At 37.4% G+C, this 24,286-nt stretch overlaps 4 protein-coding genes across 4 annotated transcripts in view; all 4 read left to right on the top strand.

The window, feature by feature from the left end:
- LOC134815904 (intraflagellar transport protein 52 homolog) overlaps positions 1 to 11,279 on the top strand; it is a 40,014-nt gene extending 28,735 nt beyond the window's left edge. The window contains exons 3-9 of the mRNA XM_063824508.1: positions 5,210 to 5,385; positions 5,597 to 5,731; positions 5,908 to 6,007; positions 7,689 to 7,766; positions 9,233 to 9,402; positions 9,558 to 9,740; positions 10,861 to 11,279. Of these exons, the coding sequence (XP_063680578.1) occupies positions 5,210 to 5,385; positions 5,597 to 5,731; positions 5,908 to 6,007; positions 7,689 to 7,766; positions 9,233 to 9,402; positions 9,558 to 9,740; positions 10,861 to 11,220 (1,202 nt within the window). The 3' untranslated portion in view covers positions 11,221 to 11,279. The remainder of the gene's footprint in view (positions 1 to 5,209; positions 5,386 to 5,596; positions 5,732 to 5,907; positions 6,008 to 7,688; positions 7,767 to 9,232; positions 9,403 to 9,557; positions 9,741 to 10,860) is intronic.
- LOC134815899 (cilia- and flagella-associated protein 53-like) overlaps positions 1 to 24,286 on the top strand; it is an 889,273-nt gene that overhangs the window by 656,811 nt on the left and 208,176 nt on the right. The window lies entirely within an intron of this gene.
- Positions 12,087 to 15,625, top strand: LOC134815592 (caldesmon-like). The gene is made up of 5 exons (XM_063824144.1): positions 12,087 to 13,198; positions 13,698 to 13,778; positions 13,998 to 14,188; positions 14,408 to 14,817; positions 15,027 to 15,625. The coding sequence occupies exons 1-5, from the start codon at positions 12,145 to 12,147 to the stop codon at positions 15,373 to 15,375; spliced, it is 2,085 nt and encodes a 694-aa protein (XP_063680214.1). The 5' UTR covers positions 12,087 to 12,144; the 3' UTR covers positions 15,376 to 15,625.
- LOC134815894 (kielin/chordin-like protein) overlaps positions 23,300 to 24,286 on the top strand; it is a 35,373-nt gene continuing 34,386 nt past the window's right edge. The window contains exon 1 of the mRNA XM_063824495.1: positions 23,300 to 23,569. Within this exon, the coding sequence (XP_063680565.1) occupies positions 23,544 to 23,569 (26 nt within the window). The 5' untranslated portion in view covers positions 23,300 to 23,543. The remainder of the gene's footprint in view (positions 23,570 to 24,286) is intronic.

The following is a 24,286-nucleotide window of genomic DNA, read 5'->3' as shown; positions in this document are numbered from 1 at the left end:
AGTATATAATGTATTTTATAATGAGACCATTACTCACAGCTTGTCTCAGTATATAATGTATTTTATAATGAGACCATTACTCACAGCTTGTCTCAGTATATAATGTATTTTATAATGAGACCATTACTCACAGCTTGTCTCAGTATATAATGTATTTTATAATGAGACCATTACTCACAGCTTGTCTCAGTATATAATGAGACCATTACTCACAGCTTGTCTCAGTATATAATGAGACCATTACTCACAGCTTGTCTCAGTATATAATGTATTTTATAATGAGACCATTACTCACAGCCTGTCTCAGTATATAATGTATTTTATAATGAGACCATTACTCACAGACCTGTCTCAGTATATAATGTATTTTATAATGAGACCATTACTCACAGCTTATCTCAGTATATAATGTATTTTATAATGAGACCATTACTCACAGCTTGTCTCAGTATATAATGTATTTTATAATGAGACCATTACTCACAGCTTGTCTCAGTATATAATGTATTTTATAATGAGACCATTACTCACAGCTTGTCTCAGTATATATAATGTATTTTATAATGAGACCATTACTCACAGCTTGTCTCAGTATATAATGTATTTTATAATGAGACCATTACTCACAGCTTGTCTCAGTATATAATGTATTTTATAATGATACCATTACTCACAGCTTGTCTCAGTATATAATGAGACCATTACTCACAGCTTGTCTCAGTATATAATGTATTTTATAATGAGACCATTACTCACAGCTTGTCTCAGTATATAATGTATTTTATAATGAGACCATTACTCACAGCTTGTCTCAGTATATAATGTATTTTATAATGAGACCATTACTCACAGCTTGTCTCAGTATATAATGTATTTTATAATGAGACCATTACTCACAGCTTGTCTCAGTATATAATGTATTTTATAATGAGACCATTACTCACAGCTTGTCTCAGTATATAATGTATTTTATAATGAGACCATTACTCACAGCTTGTCTCAGTATATAATGTATTTTATAATGAGACCATTACTCACAGCTTGTCTCAGTATATAATGTATTTTATAATGAGACCATTACTCACAGCTTGTCTCAGTATATAATGTATTTTATAATGAGACCATTACTCACAGCTTGTCTCAGTATATAATGTATTTTATAATGAGACCATTACTCACAGCTTGTCTCAGTATATAATGTATTTTATAATGAGACCATTACTCACAGCTTGTCTCAGTATATAATGTATTTCATAATGAGACCATTACTCACAGCTTGTCTCAGTATATAATGTATTTTATAATGAGACCATTACTCACAGCTTGTCTCAGTATATAATGTATTTTATAATGAGACCATTACTCACAGCTTGTCTCAGTATATAATGTATTTTATAATGAGACCATTACTCACAGCTTGTCTCAGTATATAATGTATTTTATAATGAGACCATTACTCACAGCTTGTCTCAGTATATAATGTATTTTATAATGAGAACATTACTCACAGCTTGTCTCAGTATATAATGTATTTTATAATGAGACCATTACTCACAGCTTGTCTCAGTATATAATGTATTTTATAATGAGACCATTACTCACAGCTTGTCTCAGTATATAATGTATTTTATAATGAGACCATTACTCACAGCTTGTCTCAGTATATAATGTATTTCATAATGAGACCATTACTCACAGCTTGTCTCAGTATATAATGTATTTCATAATGAGACCATTACTCACAGCTTGTCTCAGTATATAATGTATTTTATAATGAGACCATTACTCACAGCTTGTCTCAGTATATAATGTATTTTATAATGAGACCATTACTCACAGCTTGTCTCAGTATATAATGTATTTTATAATGAGACCATTACTTACAGCTTGTCTCAGTATATAATGTATTTCATAATGAGACCATTACTCACAGCTTGTCTCAGTATATAATGTATTTTATAATGAGACCATTACTCACAGCTTGTCTCAGTATATAATGTATTTTATAATGAGACCATTACTCACAGCTTGTCTCAGTATATAATGTATTTTATAATGAGACAATTACTCACAGCTTGTCTCAGTATATAATGTATTTTATAATGAGACCATTACTCACAGCTTGTCTCAGTATATAATGTATTTTATAATGAGACCATTACTCACAGCTTGTCTCAGTATATAATGTATTTTATAATGAGACCATTACTCACAGCTTGTCTCAGTATATAATGTATTTTATAATGAGACCATTACTCACAGCTTGTCTCAGTATATAATGTATTTTATAATGAGACCATTACTCACAGCTTGTCTCAGTATATAATGTATTTTATAATGAGACCATTACTCACAGCTTGTCTCAGTATATAATGTATTTTATAATGAGACCATTACTCACAGCTTGTCTCAGTATATAATGTATTTTATAATGAGACCATTACTCACAGATTGTCTCAGTATATAATGTATTTTATAATGAGACCATTACTCACAGCTTGTCTCAGTATATAATGAGACCATTACTCACAGCTTGTCTCAGTATATAATGTATTTTATAATGAGACCATTACTCACAGCTTGTCTCAGTATATAATGTATTTTATAATGAGACCATTACTCACAGCTTGTCTCAGTATATAATGTATTTTATAATGAGACCATTACTCACAGCTTGTCTCAGTATATAATGTATTTTATAATGAGACCATTACTCACAGCTTGTCTCAGTATATAATGTATTTTATAATGAAACCATTACTCACAACTTGTCTCAGTATATAATGTATTTTATAATGAGACCATTACTCACAGCTTGTCTCAGTATATAATGTATTTTATAATGAGACCATTACTCACAGCTTGTCTCAGTATATAATGTATTTTATAATGAGACCATTACTCACAGCTTGTCTCAGTATATAATGTATTTTATAATGAGACCATTACCCACAGCTTGTCTCAGTATATAATGTATTTTATAATGAGACCATTACTCACAGCTTGTCTCAGTATATAATGTATTTTATAATGAGACCATTACTCACAGCTTGTCTCAGTATATAATGTATTTTATAATGAGACCATTACTCACAGCTTGTCTCAGTATATAATGTATTTTATAATGAGACCATTACTCACAGCTTGTCTCAGTATATAATGAGACCATTACTCACAGCTTGTCTCAGTATATAATGAGACCATTACTCACAGCTTGTCTCAGTATATAATGTATTTTATAATGAGACCATTACTCACAGCCTGTCTCAGTATATAATGTATTTTATAATGAGACCATTACTCACAGACCTGTCTCAGTATATAATGTATTTTATAATGAGACCATTACTCACAGCTTATCTCAGTATATAATGTATTTTATAATGAGACCATTACTCACAGCTTGTCTCAGTATATAATGTATTTTATAATGAGACCATTACTCACAGCTTGTCTCAGTATATAATGTATTTTATAATGAGACCATTACTCACAGCTTGTCTCAGTATATATAATGTATTTTATAATGAGACCATTACTCACAGCTTGTCTCAGTATATAATGTATTTTATAATGAGACCATTACTCACAGCTTGTCTCAGTATATAATGTATTTTATAATGATACCATTACTCACAGCTTGTCTCAGTATATAATGAGACCATTACTCACAGCTTGTCTCAGTATATAATGTATTTTATAATGAGACCATTACTCACAGCTTGTCTCAGTATATAATGTATTTTATAATGAGACCATTACTCACAGCTTGTCTCAGTATATAATGTATTTTATAATGAGACCATTACTCACAGCTTGTCTCAGTATATAATGAGACCATTACTCACAGCTTGTCTCAGTATATAATGTATTTTATAATGAGACCATTACTCACAGCTTGTCTCAGTATATAATGTATTTTATAATGATACCATTACTCACAGCTTGTCTCAGTATATAATGTATTTTATAATGAGACCATTACTCACAGCTTGTCTCAGTATATAATGTATTTTATAATGAGACCATTACTCACAGCTTGTCTCAGTATATAATGAGACCATTACTCACAGCTTGTCTCAGTATATAATGAGACCATTACTCACAGCTTGTCTCAGTATATAATGTATTTTATAATGAGACCATTACTCACAGCTTGTCTCAGTATATAATGAGACCATTACTCACAGCTTGTCTCAGTATATAATGAGACCATTACTCACAGCTTGTCTCAGTATATAATGTATTTTATAATGAGACCATTACTCACAGCTTGTCTCAGTATATAATGTATTTTATAATGAGACCATTACTCACAGCTTGTCTCAGTATATAATGTATTTTATAATGAGACCATTACTCACAGCTTGTCTCAGTATATAATGTATTTTATAATGAAACCATTACTCACAACTTGTCTCAGTATATAATGTATTTTATAATGAGACCATTACTCACAGCTTGTCTCAGTATATAATGTATTTTATAATGAGACCATTACTCACAGCTTGTCTCAGTATATAATGTATTTTATAATGAGACCATTACTCACAGCTTGTCTCAGTATATAATGTATTTTATAATGAGACCATTACTCACAGCTTGTCTCAGTATATAATGTATTTTATAATGAGACCATTACTCACAGCTTGTCTCAGTATATAATGTATTTTATAATGAGACCATTACTCACAGCTTGTCTCAGTATATAATGTATTTTATAATGAGACCATTACTCACAGCTTGTCTCAGTATATAATGAGACCATTACTCACAGCTTGTCTCAGTATATAATGTATTTTATAATGAGACCATTATTCACAGCTTGTCTCAGTATATAATGTATTTTATAATGAGACCATTACTCACAGCTTGTCTCAGTATATAATGTATTTTATAATGAGACCATTACTCACAGCTTGTCTCAGTATATAATGTATTTTATAATGAGACCATTACTCACAGCTTGTCTCAGTATATAATGAGACCATTACTCACAGCTTGTCTCAGTATATAATGAGACCATTACTCACAGCTTGTCTCAGTATATAATGTATTTTATAATGAGACCATTACTCACAGCTTGTCTCAGTATATAATGAGACCATTACTCACAGCTTGTCTCAGTATATAATGAGACCATTACTCACAGCTTGTCTCAGTATATAATGTATTTTATAATGAGACCATTACTCACAGCTTGTCTCAGGTCTCAAGAGCATGTCTCGCCGTCTGCGCTCCTCCTGGAAAGTTCAGCCTCTTAAAGATGACCTGACTGAGAACTCATTGTCATCAGCCCAGCTCCTCATCTTTATTGGCCCTAGGGAGAAGTTCACTAAAACAGAGTTCGACGCTGTTAACGGATTTGTAAGGAACGGTGGATCGGTGAGTCACAACTTGAACATTAAATAACATTATTGTCATTATTAATAATTAACTTAGTATTAGTACTATTACTGTACTACTAGTACATTTAATAACTTGTCATTATTAATAATTAACTTAGTATTAGTGCTATTACTGTACTACTAGTATATTATAGAATGATGTATCCATATGTTATATATAACTGTAACAGCTTTATCTCCTCCATCAGTTGCTATTATCATTGGGGGACGGAGGAGAGGGCAAATACGACACTAACATAAACTTCCTGCTGGAAGATTACGGGATAATGGTTAACAGTGACAGTGTTGTCAGAACCAGCTATTACAAATACTTTCACCCCAAGGTAATCAATAATGTAAAACTTATTTTCAAAGAAATACTGTCAGAATATGATACTACATAATAATTAATAAGGCGGGTTTTTCTAAAATCCGGGCTATGATATTGCACTAGGATAAGTCAAACAAATTGTTCTGTATAATTATAATATAGTTATATAAACTTATTTCTTTCTTTCAGGAAGCACTTATAGCAAACGGAGTGTTAAACAGAGAAATAAATAAGGCGGGCGGCAAATTTGTTCCCGGAGTTTCTGATTACGACAACGAGAGCACCCTAGGTAAGCCTGTTTATTGGTAAATATGATATTGCTTTTAACGAGAGTGAATTTCACATCTATAAAAGTAATAATGTCAGGACAATGTTTGACGTATGTTTACCCCTGCTAATAATGTCAGGACAATGTTTGACGTATGTTTACCCCTGCTAATAATGTCAGGTCAATGTTTGACGTATGTTTACCCCTGCTAATAATGTCAGGACAATGTTTGACGTATGTTTACCCCTGCTAACAATGCTAGGACAATGTTTGACGTATGTTTACCCCTGCTAATAATGTCAGGACACTGTTTGACGTATGTTTACCCCTGCTAATAATGCCAGGACAATGTTTGACGTATGTTTACCCCTGCTAATAATGTCAGGACAATGTTTGACGTATGTTTACCCCTGCTAATAATGTCAGGACAATGTTTGACGTATGTTTACCCCTACTAATAATGCCAGGACAATGTTTGACGTATGTTTACCCCTGCTAATAATGTCAGGACAATGTTTGACGTATGTTTGACGTATGTTTACCCCTACTAATAATGCCAGGACAATGTTTGACGTATGTTTACCCCTGCTAATAATGTCAGGTCAATGTTTGACGTATGTTTACCCCTGCTAATAATGCCAGGACAATGTTTGACGTATGTTTACCCCTGCTAATAATGGCAGGACAATGTTTGACGTATGTTTACCCCTACTAATAATGCCAGGACAATGTTTGACGTATGTTTACCCCTACTAATAATGTCAGGACAATGGTTGACGTATGTTTACCCCTACTACTCTACTAATAATGTCAGGACAATGTTTGACGTATGCTTACCCCTGCTAATAATGCCAGGACAATGTTTGACGTATGTTTACCCCTGCTAATAATGCCAGGACAATGTTTGACGTATGTTTACCCCTGCTAATAATGCCAGGACAATGTTTGACGTATGTTTACCCCTGCTAATAATGTCAGGACAATGTTTGACGTATGTTTACCCCTGCTAATAATGTCAGGACAATGTTTGACGTATGTTTACCCCTACTAATAATGCCAGGACAATGTTTGACGTATGTTTACCCCTGCTAATAATGTCAGGACAATGTTTGACGTATGTTTGACGTATGTTTACCCCTACTAATAATGCCAGGACAATGTTTGACGTATGTTTACCCCTGCTAATAATGTCAGGTCAATGTTTGACGTATGTTTACCCCTGCTAATAATGCCAGGACAATGTTTGACGTATGTTTACCCCTGCTAATAATGGCAGGACAATGTTTGACGTATGTTTACCCCTACTAATAATGCCAGGACAATGTTTGACGTATGTTTACCCCTACTAATAATGTCAGGACAATGTTTGACGTATGTTTACCCCTACTACTCTACTAATAATGTCAGGACAATGTTTGACGTATGCTTACCCCTGCTAATAATGCCAGGACAATGTTTGACGTATGTTTACCCCTACTAATAATGTCAGGACAATGTTTGACGTATGTTTACCCCTACTACTCTACTAATAATGTCAGGACAATGTTTGACGTATGCTTACCCCTGCTAATAATGCCAGGACAATGTTTGACGTATGTTTACCCCTGCTAATAATGCCAGGACAATGTTTGACGTATGTTTACCCCTGCTAATAATGTCAGGACAATGTTTGACGTATGTTTACCCCTGCTAATAATGCCAGGACAATGTTTGACGTATGTTTACCCCTATGGAGCTACCCTACACGTGGTTAAGCCTTCAGTTCCAGTCCTATCCACAGGTAAGATTACTTTAGACTAAGTTCCTTCCTTTCTTATGACTTTGTGTATTACACCCCCCCCTGTATTTAACAAATTTATCCAAGTGGCCCGACTGGTATTCCCGAACAGCTAAACCCTAACCGTAACCCTAACCGTAACCCTAACCCTAACCGTAACCGTAACCGTAACCCTAACCGTAACCGTAACCGTAACCGTAACCCCAACCGTAACCCTAACCGTAACCGTAACCGTAACCCTAACCGTAACCGTAACCGTAACCCCAACCGTAACCGTAACCCTAACCGTAACCGTAACCCCAACCGTAACCGTAACCGCTCTACCTAATTTTAGAAATTTTCCCTAGGATATCGTCAAACTCAAAAGACCGGTGGAAATTATTATGATAATAATTAAGACTGTCTAAATTTAGACGCGGGCCTGGCTGGTAACCTAAAACATCAAAATCCTGTTCATAATTCAGAATTTGTTTTTAAACTTCTCAGAAGTCGACCAGAAGGAAGAAGGCCAAAATAATCTTACTCAATGCTAAAGATGCTTATTATATAGTATATACCTTACGAGACATATTTATATAGTACGAAATTCTGTGGTTTGTCGGAAAAAAACCATATTTCCGTACTTCAAATTTAGGTCACCGTCATTATTTCTCCCACGTTATTTTTCACTTATATTTTGCTCAATTATGACTTAAAATCGATTTACTATTAATATAGTTGAAGTTAGTTATAAATATGATTCCTCAAACAAATGAATGCTCGATTGGTGACAGTTGGACACGTTCCATTAGAGGCAAGCTCTGTCACTACTTTATTGGCCACGGCTCCACGGTGGTGAAATTTCGGGACTAGTAGAAGATAATTACAGACCCGTCGGTCTCCTATACCCTCTGGAGGATTATAAGTTAAGTCGAAAGGCTCCGGAGAAATTGTTTACAAGATGAAACAGCTGATCAGTGAAGCATACACATGGGACTACACTGGAGAACAGCTCGAGAGAAACGTATCTGATCCACTAGATGAGGAAGACGAAGAAATTGAGTTATAATTTTTCAAACTTATATTTAATTTTATTAATTTTCTCAAATATTGGGTTTTATTTTTGTGAAATAAAGAGATGAAAAAATCCCCAAATATCATGATTTAATTTGGGGTACGAAATTTGGCGGATTTTTGAGGAAAAAAATCCATATTTTCGGTTCCACATCATTTAGGTTACTGGAATTATGTCGAACATAAATATGTCTCGTAAGGTATTATACGTGTTTGTGGATTGAAAACTTTATCAAGGATACAGCCATCTAGATCTCTTTGGAGTGGCCATCTCTTGGGTAGTAAAGTGGGGGACCCAATTTAGCTGCAATGACAAGAACCCCTGGGTGATAATTAATTATTATGAGGGCCGGGGGGGGGGGCGGGGGGGGAGGGGTTACGAGAAACCAACGACTGACAGAAATTACCCCCAAAAGGATCCACGTCGCTGCCCATCAACAGACCAGTTTGTGCGTTCCACCAGACACAATCTGGCGGGAAACTGTGTGTACTCGGCTCCTCCCACATCTTCTCCGACCAGTTCATTGACAAGGAGGAAAATGGGAAAGTATTCGACGTTATCATAGATTATCTTACTTCGGAAAAGGTTGGTTACAAATCATTAGTTTGAGAAGGTCGATTTTATATCAAGTTTATATTCTGAAAGTTGACACTATATTTAATTATATATCATTTCAAGCTTATTGTTATTTAAATATTTAACACGATAATATATTATGTTCACCAGTTTCCCTTGGCCAGGTTAATCTGAATAGCATAGACGCAGAAGACCCTGAGATCTCAGACTACCAGTTCCTGCCGGACACCCCCAAGCTAGCAGACAGACTCAAGGCCTGTTTACAGGAGGGTGATGAGATTCCACGTGACTTCACTAAGATATTCGAACACTCTCTCTATAAACTAGATAACGCCCTGGTTCCTAAGGTAACACTCTCTCTATAAACTAGATAACGCCCTGGTTCCTAAGATAACACTCTCTCTATAAACTAGATAACGCCCTGGTTCCTAAGGTAACACTCTCTCTATAAACTAGATAACGCCCTGGTTCCTAAGGTAACACTCTCTTTATAAACTAGATAACGCCCTGGTTCCTAAGGTAACACTCTCTCTATAAACTAGATAACGCCCTGGTTCCTAAGGTAACACTCTCTCTATAAACTAGATAACGCCCTGGTTCCTAAGATAACACTCTCTCTATAAACTAGATAACGCCCTGGTTCTTAATGTAACACTCTCTCTATAAACTAGATAACGCCCTGGTTCCTAAGGTAACACTCTCTCTATAAACTAGATAACGCCCTGGTCCCTAAGGTAACACTCTCTCTATAAACTAGATAATGCCCTGGTTCCTAAGGTAACACTCTCTCTATAAACTAGATAACGCCCTGGTTCCTAAGGTAACACTCTCTCTATAAACTAGATAACGCCCTGGTTCCTAAGGTAACACTCTCTCTATAAACTAGATAACGCCCTGGTTCCTAAGATAACACTCTCTCTATAAACTAGATAACGCCCTGGTTCCTAAGATAACACTCTCTCTATAAACTAGATAACGCCCTGGTTCTTAATGTAACACTCTCTCTATAAACTAGATAACGCCCTGGTTCCTAAGGTAACACTCTCTCTATAAACTAGATAACGCCCTGGTTCCTAAGGTAACACTCTCTCTATAAACTAGATAACGCCCTGGTTCTTAATGTAACACTCTCTCTATAAACTAGATAACGCCCTGGTTCCTAAGGTAACACTCTCTCTATAAACTAGAAAAAAAAAAGAAAAAAAAAGGTATTGAGTCGTGGTAGTTAATTTGTTTAATTGCTGCCTTAATCCATAGTTCTGGATATAACTTATTTACTTGTACTAACTTATACGAAAATACTTCCCCCCCGGCCCCCCTTCCTCGACCCCCCTCCCTTTCCCCGGCAACGGGCCCTCCCCGGCCCCCCCCCCCCCCGGCCCCCCTTCCTCGACCCCCCTCCCTTTCCCCGGCAACGGCCCCCCCTCCCCTCTGGTCTTAAGCTCTCTCACTTTTCGCTCGTTTCAGGTCATCAGATCATACGAAGTATTGGAAATGAAACACGAGCCCCTATCTCTAATCCAGCCTAACTTTGAAACCCCTCTCCCACCATTGCAACCGGGGGTCTTTCCTCCTGTCTTCAAAGAACTGCCGGGTCCCGCTCTGGATCTGTTCGACCTGGACGAGCAATTTGCATCCAGCAAAACCAAGCTCGCCCAAATAACCAACAAGTGTGGTGATGATGATTTGGAGTATTACATACGAGAATGTGGTGGAATTCTGGGCATCACCAACGACAGTTCAGGACCTAGGGATGCTAAACATATCCTGGAACACATCTTCTTCCAGCTTGTTGAGTATAAGAAGGTTAATCAGGAGACTGCATAGAGAGAGAAAGAGAGAGAGAGAGAGAGAGAGAGAGAGAGAGAGAGAGAGAGAGAGAGAGAGAGAGAGAGAGAGAGAGAGAGAGAGAGAGAGAGAGAGAGAGAGAGAGAGAGAGAGAGAGAGAGAGAGAGAGAGAGAGAGAGAGAGAGAGAGAGAGAGAGAGAGAGAGAGAGAGAGAGAGAGAGAGAGAGAGAGAGAGAGAGAGAGAGAGAGAGAGAGAGAGAGAGAGAGAGAGAGAGAGAGAGAGAGAGAGAGAGAGAGAGAGAGAGAGAGAGAGAGAGAGAGAGAGAGAGAGAGAGAGAGAGAGAGAGAGAGAGAGAGAGAGAGAGAGAGAGAGAGAGAGAGAGAGAGAGAGAGAGAGAGAGAGAGAGAGAGAGAGAGAGAGAGAGAGAGAGAGAGAGAGAGAGAGAGAGAGAGAGAGAGAGAGAGAGAGAGAGAGAGAGAGAGAGAGAGAGAGAGAGAGAGAGAGAGAACAGCTGAGTACTAGGTTTATTTTTCAGTGTAATGATTTTTTAAACTGGCTTTAAATCGAGGATGTTGTTCCTTAGACCCAAGACCCTGATGCTATTATTTTAGAGCTTTCAAATTATTGTCAGTTGTAATACTGCAACGGTATTTATAGACAATTACATGTTGATCATGTTATTTGTCAAGCAACAGAAATGTATATTGAATGTGTATAGTGTATTATATTTAACGTCATCTTTATTTGATCCTTGCTAAAATCGAGTCCTTATTCAAGCAGAGTCCAATGAAGTGTCGGTGTATGTTTTGATACCAAATCAATCGAAAAGTGGAAATTTGTTAAATCATGTTCCCTACGTATCTACCTATATCTACCTATCATTCACTTTAGATTTAAATGTTTGAAATAATTATTATCAATATAAATTTAATATCAGTCTTAACAGTTTAGATACGACTGCTATGACAATGACATCCTTTCCATGGGAAAAGAAAGCTTTATCATGGGAAAAACGGGAAAGTTCCTCCGGTCCGCAGAATCCAGTGGATTCCTCATCCAGCTATAAATGGCAGACTCCCCAGAATGCGAACTCGTATCACTGGCAAACTGCCGACCCAAATTACGGAGCAAAAAACCCTTGGGAATCCAGAACTTCAGGAAGTGGGTATGCAGGAGGCAGTCAAACAAATCCTTTTGACGTGAAGAAAGCAAGTTTTCCTTGGGAGAAATCGGCGGTAAATTCCACGTCTAAGAACGATATGTTTATATTCGGAAAAGAAGAGCCCAAAAAGATAGGTGGGAGTTACAGTTCAATTTATAACTCGCAACAGAAGGTTTCAGAAAGTGTCCAACCCTCCGAAACAAAACCAAGTACAGGCTCTTACAGCTCTTACTATAATCAGAGCAAAGAAGCTCTCTTTCCTTGGGAGACACACAAAGACCCTGAACCCGGCAGTCTTGAGGCCAAAATGTCGGAATATCTGAAACTTCCTGCAGAACAAGTTACTGACCAGGAAATTAGTTCGGAGATAAAAGTTGAAAAAGCAGCGGAGAAAGAACCATCACCAAAAACGCCAAAGAAAAAGAGTTCGCCTAAAAAATCACCAAAGGCTGGAAGAGAGAAGTCGATAGTGAAAAAGGATAGAAAAGAAGATTTAACTGAAGAAAAAACTCCAAACATCGAAATAAAAGTTACAATCTCCAACGACAAAGAAAAGAGTGTACTGAAAGAAGAGAAAAGTAAGGAATGTGAAGAAGAGGAAAACAAAAGAACTACATCACCCAAAACACCATTGTCACGGAGTACATCACCCAAAACAACATTGTCACGGAGTACATCTGTGACTGCACTGGCTGCAAAAGTTAAGACTGACAGGGTTAAATCAGCACCACCCGTTCCGAAACATATTAATAAACTGTCTGAGAAGTTGGCAAGAACATACACTAGTGCTTACGCCAAACCAAAGATAGCTCTAAAGAAGGAGACGGAGGAGAAGAAAGAGGAAATGAAACCTAGTAAGTATGACACGTGAAGGCCATTAACCAACCAGCTCCCAAAATTACAAATCAAAACCAAAAATCACTGTCACGTGTGGGTTTACCTCCCCAACAGTGTCCAGATCTATAAAATGTTACAAAAATTGTGCCTTATTGACATTTGACATACTGACATAGCATTCGTCTGTGATTTCGTAAAACTCAAATAACCCCCCCCCCCCCCCTCCCGTACACTGATAGTAATACACCACTGTGCAGGGTTAATACCCCCCCTCCCGTACACTGATATTAATATACCACTGTGCAGGGTTAATATCCCCCCCCCCCCTCCCGTACACTGATAGTAATATACCCCCCTCCCGTACACTGATAGTAATATACCCCCCTCCCGTACACTGATAGTAATATCCCCCCCCCCCCCCCTCCCGTACACTGATAGTAATATACCACTGTGCAGGGTTAGTATTCCCCCCCCCCCCCCCCTCCCGTACACTGATAGTAATACACCACTGTGCAGGGTTAGGCTACAGGAGAGAAGTGTCCATCAGTGAGTGGGTCTACCCTGCACCACCCCAACCAGTTGATTGGAAAACAAGATGTGAGTCATTATCGTGCAGCCAAAACTAAATCTCCCATTATCCCGAAAATTGTTATAATGTTATTCTTATTATTCATAACTTGTCAATAATCTGACCACTCTATGGTTTCAAGCTTATCTTCATTTTGTTTGTTAATCCATAATAAAATAACATGTTGTTAATCCATAATAAAATATCATGTTGTTAAGGCCACAGGGTTAATTGTTAATCTTTTGTAGCAGATCAAGGGCTGCCCCCCAAAGAAGCAGCTGCGGACACACAGTGTGAACTGGACAGCACCAGTCTACGAGAGGCGGCCTTCAAGAAGTGGATAGCTAAGAAAAAGGAGAACAAGACTTTGAAGACAGCTGATCTGGTTACCGTTATTCAGGATGAAGAGGACAGACCGTCTGCCCAGCACATTAGACAGGTATTTTTAGTTCGCATTTAGATGCTACATTCTTACCTATTGTCAACATTGCAAGAATTCCAAGCCACTAATTAAGTGGTGGCTGAAACCAACTTTATACGTCGCGTCGATTTAAACATTGTGTTGTTTATTTACAATAAACAATGCTAACATAACAAGTTGTCTGAATATTTTAGGTTATTTGATTACCCCGGCCCTAGTAACTGATGCTAATTCCAGGACCGGTTTGAAGAGTGGTACAGGTGCCGGGCGGTGGAAGCTGACAAGAAAACTAAAGAACAGAACCAAGCTAAAGCAGTGAAAAAGAGCGAGACAGAAGTACTGAAAGAACAGAAATTGAAAAACGAAGCAATCGCTAGACGTCTTTGGGAAGAGAAAGATAAAGAACGAAAACGAAAAATTCGAGAAAAGCGGTCGGAAGAAGAAAAGAAGAAAAGCGAAGAAGAAAGCAAATTAGAGGAGAAAAGAAAGGCAGCGGACAAGACGTTTAATAATTGGAAGACTAACAAGGACCCTAAGTTGATAGAAGAAGCAAGGAAGAAAAAGTTAGAAGAAAAGCAAAAGAGAGAACAGGAGAGAGATGAAAAAGAAATGAAGGAAATTGAATCTCAGAAATCTTTTAAAGCATGGTGAGGAACAATATTAAATTGATCCCTCAGTAAAACATTCATTTGTATTTGAGGATATTGGTATGCACAATATTTTGTACCTTATTGGATGACATGGTGTAGCTAACTATGTCAAACTATTAAAGTAAGCAAACCCAGTGTCTTATCCTCTAGGCAAACTTTGTTTCATAACGATAAGTATTTATACCCATCAGCTGAAACATTTACAGGAGAGAAGCTAAAGACGATGAAACGCGTGAAATTAAAGCTGAGGCTAACCGAGTCAAGCAAGAACGACAAAAACTGGAAATACGAAAGAAACGCGAAAAAGAAGAAGCAACCGCACGGGCAGTCCAAGAATGGAACGATCAAAAAGAAAGACCTCAATCGAAAATAAACACTCCCCAGCATATTTCCCCTTGGAAGAATGGTCCAGGGAAGGAAACCGTGGTTTCTAGAGACGAGGTAATCATGGCAAACATCCAACACAAGAAAAATAGAGAGAGACAAGGTTCTCTTAGGGGACCGAAGAGTGCCTGCGATTCTGAAACGGTCACTGAAGTTGAATTTGTAATGTGAGGATTGCCAACAATTAATGTAGATTATTAATTATACATGTGTATTTATTTGACTGGCTGATGCTTAACGATATTTTAAAACAGCTGTTATATTATCAAGATTCCAGACATTATATTTTAGACGTTCAGAGTAATCTTTGATAATTAATTTTTAAGAAACTTTAACCCATTAGGGACGACAAGTTTTAAAGTTTGTCGATTTTGATGCAATTTTACACACTAGGTCACTGCACAGCTAAAATAAGATATCCAAAAAATCTAATCTGTATCTCGTTTAATTTAGAAGATACAGCTATGGTCGCATACGACCCACTCGTCTGGGTCGCAAACGACCCATCACGTTTTTCCGGCTATTATTTCTGAAACAAAGACGTTAGGATAAAATACAAACTGTAGCAGTTAAAAATAAAAACATATCGCCGATACTGTGTGACTCTAAACTTTTTTAAATACAGAAATTGGGTAATAAACAAATAAACGACCCACTCGGCTCACTTGCTTATAATTTATTACTACAATTACGACTGTACGCTGATTTACATTTTAAAATCGATCAACTGGGTCAATAACGACGAGATAAAAATTCCAAGATTTATTGAATTTGCATTTTTATTGTTGCATATATAATATGTTAATTTTCCACTCTATTGCAAGTTTATTATAATTATCATTTTTACCCTTGCACAAACTAATCATTGAGGATAAGACCGAGTTTGTCTGTCTATTTCTTGCAGTTGCTTCTCCAATCGAATTAGATGATAGCGGTGCTTTATTGAAATAATGATCCAGTAAAAGTCTTGGGTCACAGACTGACATTAAGCATAAAATCGTCTACGCAAATTCCACCTTAGATCATTACATCATTTGGCTTGAAAATATGATCTTATGCGACGTAGACAGGATTTTCTGCAGCTCGGCCTCCTATATTTACGTTGTTTTATTTACTTTGTTTTATTTACGTTGCTTTATTTACGTTGACCACGTTTTATTTACGTTAACCACTCTTTCACAGTTTATTATTAAGCTTTCAAGCAGTAAACTATTTTGTTTTCTAGACTTTTTAAGTACACATACACTCACATTCCACATTCATCAAGCTCTGATGATGTCATAGTCACGTGACCTCAGGCTCATAATCACGTAATTACAGACCCAATCAATTGGTTTCTTGCCTGGTCAGCTCCCTGTTACCTGATCTTGAGGTGACGTACGACATAGAGTTGCCATTATCGGTATAATTTTTTTAAATCGCAATAATCGATAACTTTTTCAAAATAATCGCGATAATATCGGTTATCGGCGATAAATTTGGCAAGATAATAGAAGTTATATTTTTCTGCATACTTGAACTATGCTCCTATGCTATATAACCTTGTTACATCATTATTATATAGTTCTAGTAACTATATAGTTATATAATTATAATATCATTAATTGAATTTAATTTCCAAAAATGCAGAAATATTAAGTCTTGAGTCATGAAAAATCCTTAATAAAATTAATATCGGTAAAATTCGAACTTCGAAGATAAAAATAGAAACTTTGATAGCATTATCGTGTGCTTTATTGCTTAATGCTTTGTTATAGAATCAATTGCAATATTGGCATTGCCCTTTAACAAGCCCATATTTCATAGACAAATGTCCTCTAAGGCCTATTGTTTCTCTACAGAGAATTATAATTACGTATCAAAGTTTACTTCGTGATCATTCTGCATTCTTGATATACATCTGCATCTAGAATACCGGGGTCCGAGTAGAACGTCACCAGCGATACGAATGATGATGGAACCGCATGATATTGGTACTGATAATTAATCTATTAATGACGTTGTTAAACTTGATGGGTTGTTTGCGACCCGGACGAGTGGGTCGTATGCAACCGCAGTTAGGACACAGCGTCTAGCTCTGTTTGTGAACATCTGATTATCACGGGCTTTTCGCTAGCATTCAGAAAATCGTTGCCCGCAACTTTTGTCGCATTACATAGCAACCGTGGCCTTCATGAAGTTTTAATGAACCAATAAAGGCCAGAAGTTAATTGGAATAATTTCCAATTATCACGACTAATTAACTTAATTATCTAATTGTTAGTTACTCATTAGGCCCATATTCCGAACTAAATAATGTAGCCCAATAGATTTTGAACATCCGTGCATAAAATTTGTGTAATCAGATATTTTGGTTTGTCATCTATAGCCTCTAGAATAGATGAGTCGTAAACGACCCTATCGTCCCTAATGGGTTAAGGAACTCTAAGTTTTAAATTATAACTATATTATCTTATACGTGGCAACAATCCTGCTCGCATAGTTGCGTTAGATAAGTGGGCGGGGTCGAAAGGGCGTGGTTAAAAGGGCGTGGTCAAAAGGGCGTGGTTTCGAGAAAATATATTAGTGGTGAGAAAGTGAGATAAGTGGGCGTGGTCAAAAGGGCGTGGTCAAAAGGGCGTGGTCAAAAGGGCGTGGTCAAAAGGGCGTGGTTTTTATTTAGGGTCTAACAAGTCGAGTTACATACATTGATAAATCTGGAGGAGCCGACGCGACTAAGTGAGCGGTATTGTTGCCAGGTATAGGATTATAATGTAACTTTGTAAATATATATGTATAGAGCTCAGAAGATAATTTATTTCAGTTTTTTAGTACTGAGTTTCATTGTTGTTTACAAAACACTCTTCCACAGAAAAAGTAACACGAAATGTGGCCGCATTTCTTATGTGGATGACCGCTCAATTTTCCAATCCATGATGGCGTCTCATATAATATTCCATATTGATCATGAAAAGGCTACCGGAAAACTGAACCCAATTTGGACTTTTCCTAAACAGGGTAGCTTGGGAAAATAATTATAAACCCAACCAGTCTACCTAATTTAAATTAACTTTGAAACGACAACTAAACCCGATCGTCAATAGAAATAACTTAACAGTTAAACAGGTTTCCAAATGCCGCTCAGCTGCTGACCTCCTCTCTCAGTGAACTCAGTGACAAGTGGGACTAAGTCTGTTGAGGTAGACAACTCTGGCGAGGGACTCTAGTTTCGGTAGCTCCACGTTGATTTCTGATGGGCATGAACTAATTGTAGATAGGGCTTCGGTGAGGAAGTTATTGGGTGGCTGAGGGGTGCCGTGGTGGACTGCCGAGAGCACGGCAGCTCTAACCGATAATGAAGAGGGAGGCTGAATGGGAAGCAAAGTTCGAGAGCACGGCAGCTCTAACCGATAATGAAGAGGGAGGCTGAATGGGAAGCAAAGTTCGAGAGCACGGCAGCTCTAACCGATAATGAAGAGGGAGGCTGCATGGGAAGCTGAGAAAAAGGGATGGAAGGATCCAGCTGAGGTCTGGCTCGTGTCAGGAAGTGATGAAAAACTCAGAGACAAAATCATCCGTGGCTGTCCACCCTGTTCGTGGCTGTCCACCCTGTACGCAGATTTAAATCGGGGTTTTGCTGTATATCGGCGATTTTGTTGCTAAATTTGTTACGATTTTGTAATTATACCCAGCCTGCCTCCATCATGATAGATTATCTGGTGATATATATACAATATGATCCTACTATAATACGATTTTCTTGAAACTTTCCAGATAGTAAGATGGCTAAAAGTCTGATTATCTTTGCAAGTTTGGGCGAATTTTATTATTATTAGTTTATGCCAAATTTAAAATATCTTTTTAAACACTATAAGATATCTTCAAAATAGCCAATTTTATGGAACGTAGGCAATCATCTGATATATCAGATGATTGCCTACGTTCCGTAAAATTTAAAAAAAATCCGTAAATGTATATACTGTATACATCTGGTGATTCTACTTTAATACTTCCCAGATAGTAAGACAATATAATATGCGAGTTTTGGTTAATTTCCGTGTGCCAAATTTGAGATGTGTTGAAAATATTTTTAAATCCATGGTACACTAATGCAGGTGATTATTAATCCAGATCTTTCTATACGATTTTCTTCAAAATTTTCTTCACATTTCTTAGACAGCTAGCTATTACTGTATAAGATTGATAGTCAGTGCAAGAATTTCTATGTACCAAATTTGAGATACACTCAGTTTGTTTTATAAAGACGGAGCCTTCAAATGAAAAAAAAATTAAAGACGGCAAGGCTTCAAAATGGTCAAAATTAAAGACGCTGAAGCCTTCGCCAAAATTAACCGTCTTTATAAAACAAACTGAGTGCAGTAGGATCTCCAGATATATGCCTGCGTTCCGAAGATTTACTCAAAATTTACTCAAACTTGCATATTATGTCATTCTCATACTTATGTTACTATCTGTAAAATTTGAAGGAAATCGTATTGTAGGATCTGGGAGAATTTTTTCTAAGTAATTGTTCAAAACGATAGATTTTCGGGCTTGCAATTTTAGGAGTTGGACTTTCTGTTCCATTTGTTCCGCGGAACAATATTTGACGAAAGTCGATTATCTTGAGATCCTACTGATAAATTTTCTTTAAACTTTCCAGATAGTTGTATGGCTATAAGACGGATATTCTGTGCAATTTTGGGCGAATTTCTATGTGCCAAACCTGAGATATGACTTCAAACACAAGAAAATATCTCAAAATGGCGGTTTCTAGCGGAACGCAGGCACATATTTCGAGATCCTACTGATAAATTTTCTTTAAACTTTCCAGATAGTTGTATGGCTGTGAGACAGATATTCTGTGCGATTTTGGGCGAATTTCTATGTGCCAAAGCCCAAACCTGAGATATGACTTCAAACACAAGTAAATATCTCAAATTGACGCGTTTTAGCGGACGCAGGCACATATTTCGAGATCCTACTGATAAATTTTCTTTAAATTTTCCAGATAGTTGTATGGCTATGAGACAGATAATCTGAGCAAGTTTGGGCGAATTTCTATCTGCCAAACTTGAGATATGACTTCAAACACAAGAAAATATCTTAAATTGGCGGTTTCTAGCGGAACGCAGGCACAAATTTCGAGATCCTACTGATAAATTTTCTTTAAACTTTCCAGATAGTTGTATGGCTGTGAGACAGATATTCTGTGCGATTTTGGGCGAATTTCTATGTGCCAAACCTGAGATATGACTTCAAACACAAGAAAATATCTCAAATTGGCGTGTTTTAGCGGAATGCAGGCACATATTTCAAGATCCTACTGATAAATTTTCTTTAAATTTTCCAGATAGTTGTATGGCTATGAGACAGATAATCTGAGCAAGTTTGGGCGAATTTCTATGTGCCAAACTTGAGATATGACTTCAAACACAAGAAAATATCTCAAATTGGCGGTTTCGGAACGATATTTGACGAAAGTCGATTATTTTGAGATCCTACTGATAGATTTTCTTTAAACTTTCCAGATAGTTGTATAGCTATGAGACAAATATTCTGTGTGATTTTGGGCGAATTTCTATGTGCCAAATCTGAGAAATGACTTCAAACACAAGAAAATATCTCAAATTAGCGCGTTTTAGTGGAACGCAGACACATATTTCGAGATCTTATACTGATACATTTTCTTTAAACTTTCCAGATATTTGTATGGCTATAACAGTCCCCCATTCCTCTTCCTCCTTCTCCTCCTCAGTCCTCCTCCTCCTTCTCCTCCTCAGTCTTCCTCCTCCTTCTCCTCCTCAGTCCTACTCCTCCTCCTCCTCAGTCCTCTTCCTCCTCATTCTCCTCTTCAGTCCTCCTCATCCTCCTCTTCCTCTTGATTATCTGTCTCATAGCCCTACAATTATCTGGAAAGGGGGATCATGTTTTGTGTCCGTTTCTGTCCGTTCGGTACCCTTTATTTTCAAAACGGACAAAAAGTAGGGCGAACAAAAACAGAATAAAACGGACAAAAACGGAACAAAGATGTTATGGAAAAAGGGAAAAATGGAAATAACATTTATATGCTTCCTCCTCCTCCTCCTCCTCCTCCTCCTCCTCCTCCTCCTCCTCCTCCTCTCCCTCATGTCCCTCCTCCTCCTCTTCCTTCTCCTTCTCAGTCCTCCTCCTCAGTCTTCCTCCTCCTCAGTCATCATCCTCCTCCTCCTCCTCGGTCCTCTTCCTCCTCGTCAGTCTTTCTCCTCCTCATCAGTCCTCTTCCTCCTCCTCCTCCTTCTCTTCCTCCTCCTCCTCAGTCCTCCTCAGTCCTCCTTCTCCTCCTCTTCTTCCTCATCCTCTTTCTCCTCCTCCTGTGTCCTCATCCTCCCCCTCCTTCTGAGTCCTCCTCCTGAGTCCTCCTCCATCTGAGTCCTCCTGATTCCTCCTCCTCCTGAGTCCACACTCTCCTGAGTCCTCTTCCTCCTCCACCGTCCTCTTCAGTCCTCGTCCTCCTTCTGAGTCTACCTTCTCCTACACTTCCTCTTCCTCCTCAGTCTTCCTCAGTCCTCCTCCTCCTCCTCCTCAGTCCTCCTCCTCAGTCTTCCTCATCCTCCTCCTCCTCTTCCTCCTCAGTCCTCCTCCTCCTGAGTCCTCCCGAGTACATCTCCTCCACATCCTCCACTTCTTCCTCCTCCTCAGTCCTCCTTCTTCTTCTGAGTCCACCTCCTCCTACACCTCCTCCTCCTCCTCAGTCTTCCTCAGTCCTCCTCCCCCTCCTCAGTCCTCCTCCTCCTCCTATAGCCATGTAACTATCTGGAAAGTTTAAAGAAAATTTATCAGTAGGATCTCGAAATATGTGCCTGCGTTCCTCTAGAAACCGCCAATTTGGAGATATTTTCTTGTGTTTGAAGTCATATCTCAAGTTTAACATATAAAAATTCTCCCAAACTCTCACACATTATCCGTCATATAGCCATGTAACTATCTGGAAAGTTTAAAGAAAATCTATTTGTCAGATCTTGAGAAAATCAAAAATATATTCTAAGTTATTCACTAAAACACTCGATTTTCGAACTTTTTATTTGGAACAGATTTGTCGAAAGTCCTTCTGAATTTTAGTCATGACAAGTTATTTCTACGCAGCGCGCGGCGACATAATGTAGTAAAAACGACTTATTGTTTGTCATCAGTGCGCCAAAAATGAGCATCACCGAAGTTTGGTTTGTTTTTGTGTGAATTTATCGTATCTAACAATCGACTCTAATATTAATATTAATTGATCCAAACTTTAAACTGTTAACATTAGTGCAGGGTCAGTACTCAGTTCCATTCAAGATTTTACAGGGTGGCTGCGTGGATCGCGTCTAATAACTTAATTTAATATGTGTGTTGAACTCTTTGGATTGTGTTATAGAAATGATACAGCCTGGATGCGATTGCTTATAGTAGAGACTGGGATGTTGCGTTCCTATTTCTGCCCCAATAGTATAAGTTATATGATACCAGGTATTTAGCTACTTTATAAAGTACTGTCACTCAACACTTAGTATTTCACGAGCAATTATCTTTTAAGGTTTAAATCTAATCTGATTTGTAGTTTATTAGTTCAGTAGTTTATTAGTTCAGTAGTTTATTAGTTCAGTAGTTTATTAGTTCAGTAGTTTACTAGTTTATTAGTTCAGTAGTTTATTAGTTCAGTAGTTTATTAGTTCAGTAGTTTATTAGTTCAGTAGTTTATTAGTTCAGTAGTTTAATAGTTCAGTAGTTAATTAGTTCAGTAGTTTATTAGAGTGGTGTCCGAGGTTGAATTGGTTCAGTAGTTGTCCTGATTGTGTTTTCCGTGAAGCTAGCAATGAAATATCTAAGTATCTCTACAATCACTTTTATTTTATATCTCTATATCCGTTAATAGGCGTAACTTCTCAATTACCCATCCGCCTGGAGTTTGAACAATGATGATAGCACGCCCCTGTAAATAATAAGTAAATTAGAAGTCCCTACGTAAAGCGACGTAACCTAGCTCACAGTAGAGAGGAGATGGCGCGCGCACTCTAAGAGTGCCGCCACGTGACGTAATAGCCAGTCCAGTGTCACGTGACCTCGGGCGTTGCGTTGTGAGCCTCTAAATCCACTTGTCTACATCTTCAGCTGCACTTTTCGCATAGTTTACTCCTCTCCAGACATATATATATACTGCACCAATGTGATTCAGTAACCGATTTTAAACAATTGTTTGCAATCAGTTGTTTCAACCACATTAGTCTAGAAGATATTCTCGTGCAAGTGAACTACTTGATTATCCAAGTTATTATCCAAGTATCTGTTGTTTCGCTGCCGATCGTGTATAGTTTTCTTGCTTCCTCCTGCATACTGAGCAAATGTTGTTTGTGTTGTTATTGATAAGGTGAGCTATTGTTTATTTCTCAAAATTAACAAAGAACTTATCCGACTTAATTAATTTTTGAATAAACTTGACAATTAATTTTTAATTGAATTTTCTCTATCCCAGTTCAAATGAGAGGGGGGTGAGGGGTGTTCCAATAGTTAGGCAGTCTTGGGATTACATTATCATAGATATTGGATATTAGACATATCAGGATTTATTTATCAAACAAAGTATAGCATAATAATTCCAAATCACAGGTTTTGTTTATTATAGAATAAAATATTTGCGAAATTTTGTGTTTATAAAACATAATGTATTGCTGATAAAGTAAGTGGTGACAGAAAGTAGTTGAGCGTGGGAAGAGCTGTGTTGATGGCTTGAACTATTTCTAATTATTGTTACCTCTTCATAATCTCCTTTAATAGAGGACATGTGTAACAAGATACACACTAACAACTAGTTATTTAAGAGAATGACAAGATACATACTGACAACTAGTTATTTAAGAGAATGACATTATCAGTGATAATCATTTTTGGGCTGGTTAAATAAAGGAAAACTGCTGTATCGGTACCCGATCCAGCAGTATTTATCGAATGAAAGTTAATATTTAGCAAATGAACTTAAAATAGTAATGAGAAAATTCTAATTTAATATTACTCTAGTAGTAAGTAGTACTGCTAGTAACACCTACTTGATTGTGTGATATCTGAAGTTTACACCCCTACCCCATTA

Source organism: Bolinopsis microptera, chromosome 5 (genome assembly GCF_026151205.1).
Source record: "Bolinopsis microptera isolate Bmic1 chromosome 5, MBARI_Bmic_1.0, whole genome shotgun sequence".
Classification (NCBI taxonomy): domain Eukaryota; kingdom Metazoa; phylum Ctenophora; class Tentaculata; order Lobata; family Bolinopsidae; genus Bolinopsis; species Bolinopsis microptera.
This window is presented reverse-complemented; position numbering and strand designations above follow the sequence as displayed.

Coding starts and splice junctions, on each gene's coding strand:
- LOC134815592 (XM_063824144.1), top strand. CDS start 12,145: ATGACAATGACATCCTTTCCATGGGAAAAGAAAGCTTTATCATGGGAA. Junction 13,199..13,697: donor GAAAGAGGAAATGAAACCTA/GTAAGTATGACA, acceptor ACCACTGTGCAG/GGTTAGGCTACAGGAGAGAA. Junction 14,818..15,026: donor CAGAAATCTTTTAAAGCATG/GTGAGGAACAAT, acceptor AAACATTTACAG/GAGAGAAGCTAAAGACGATG.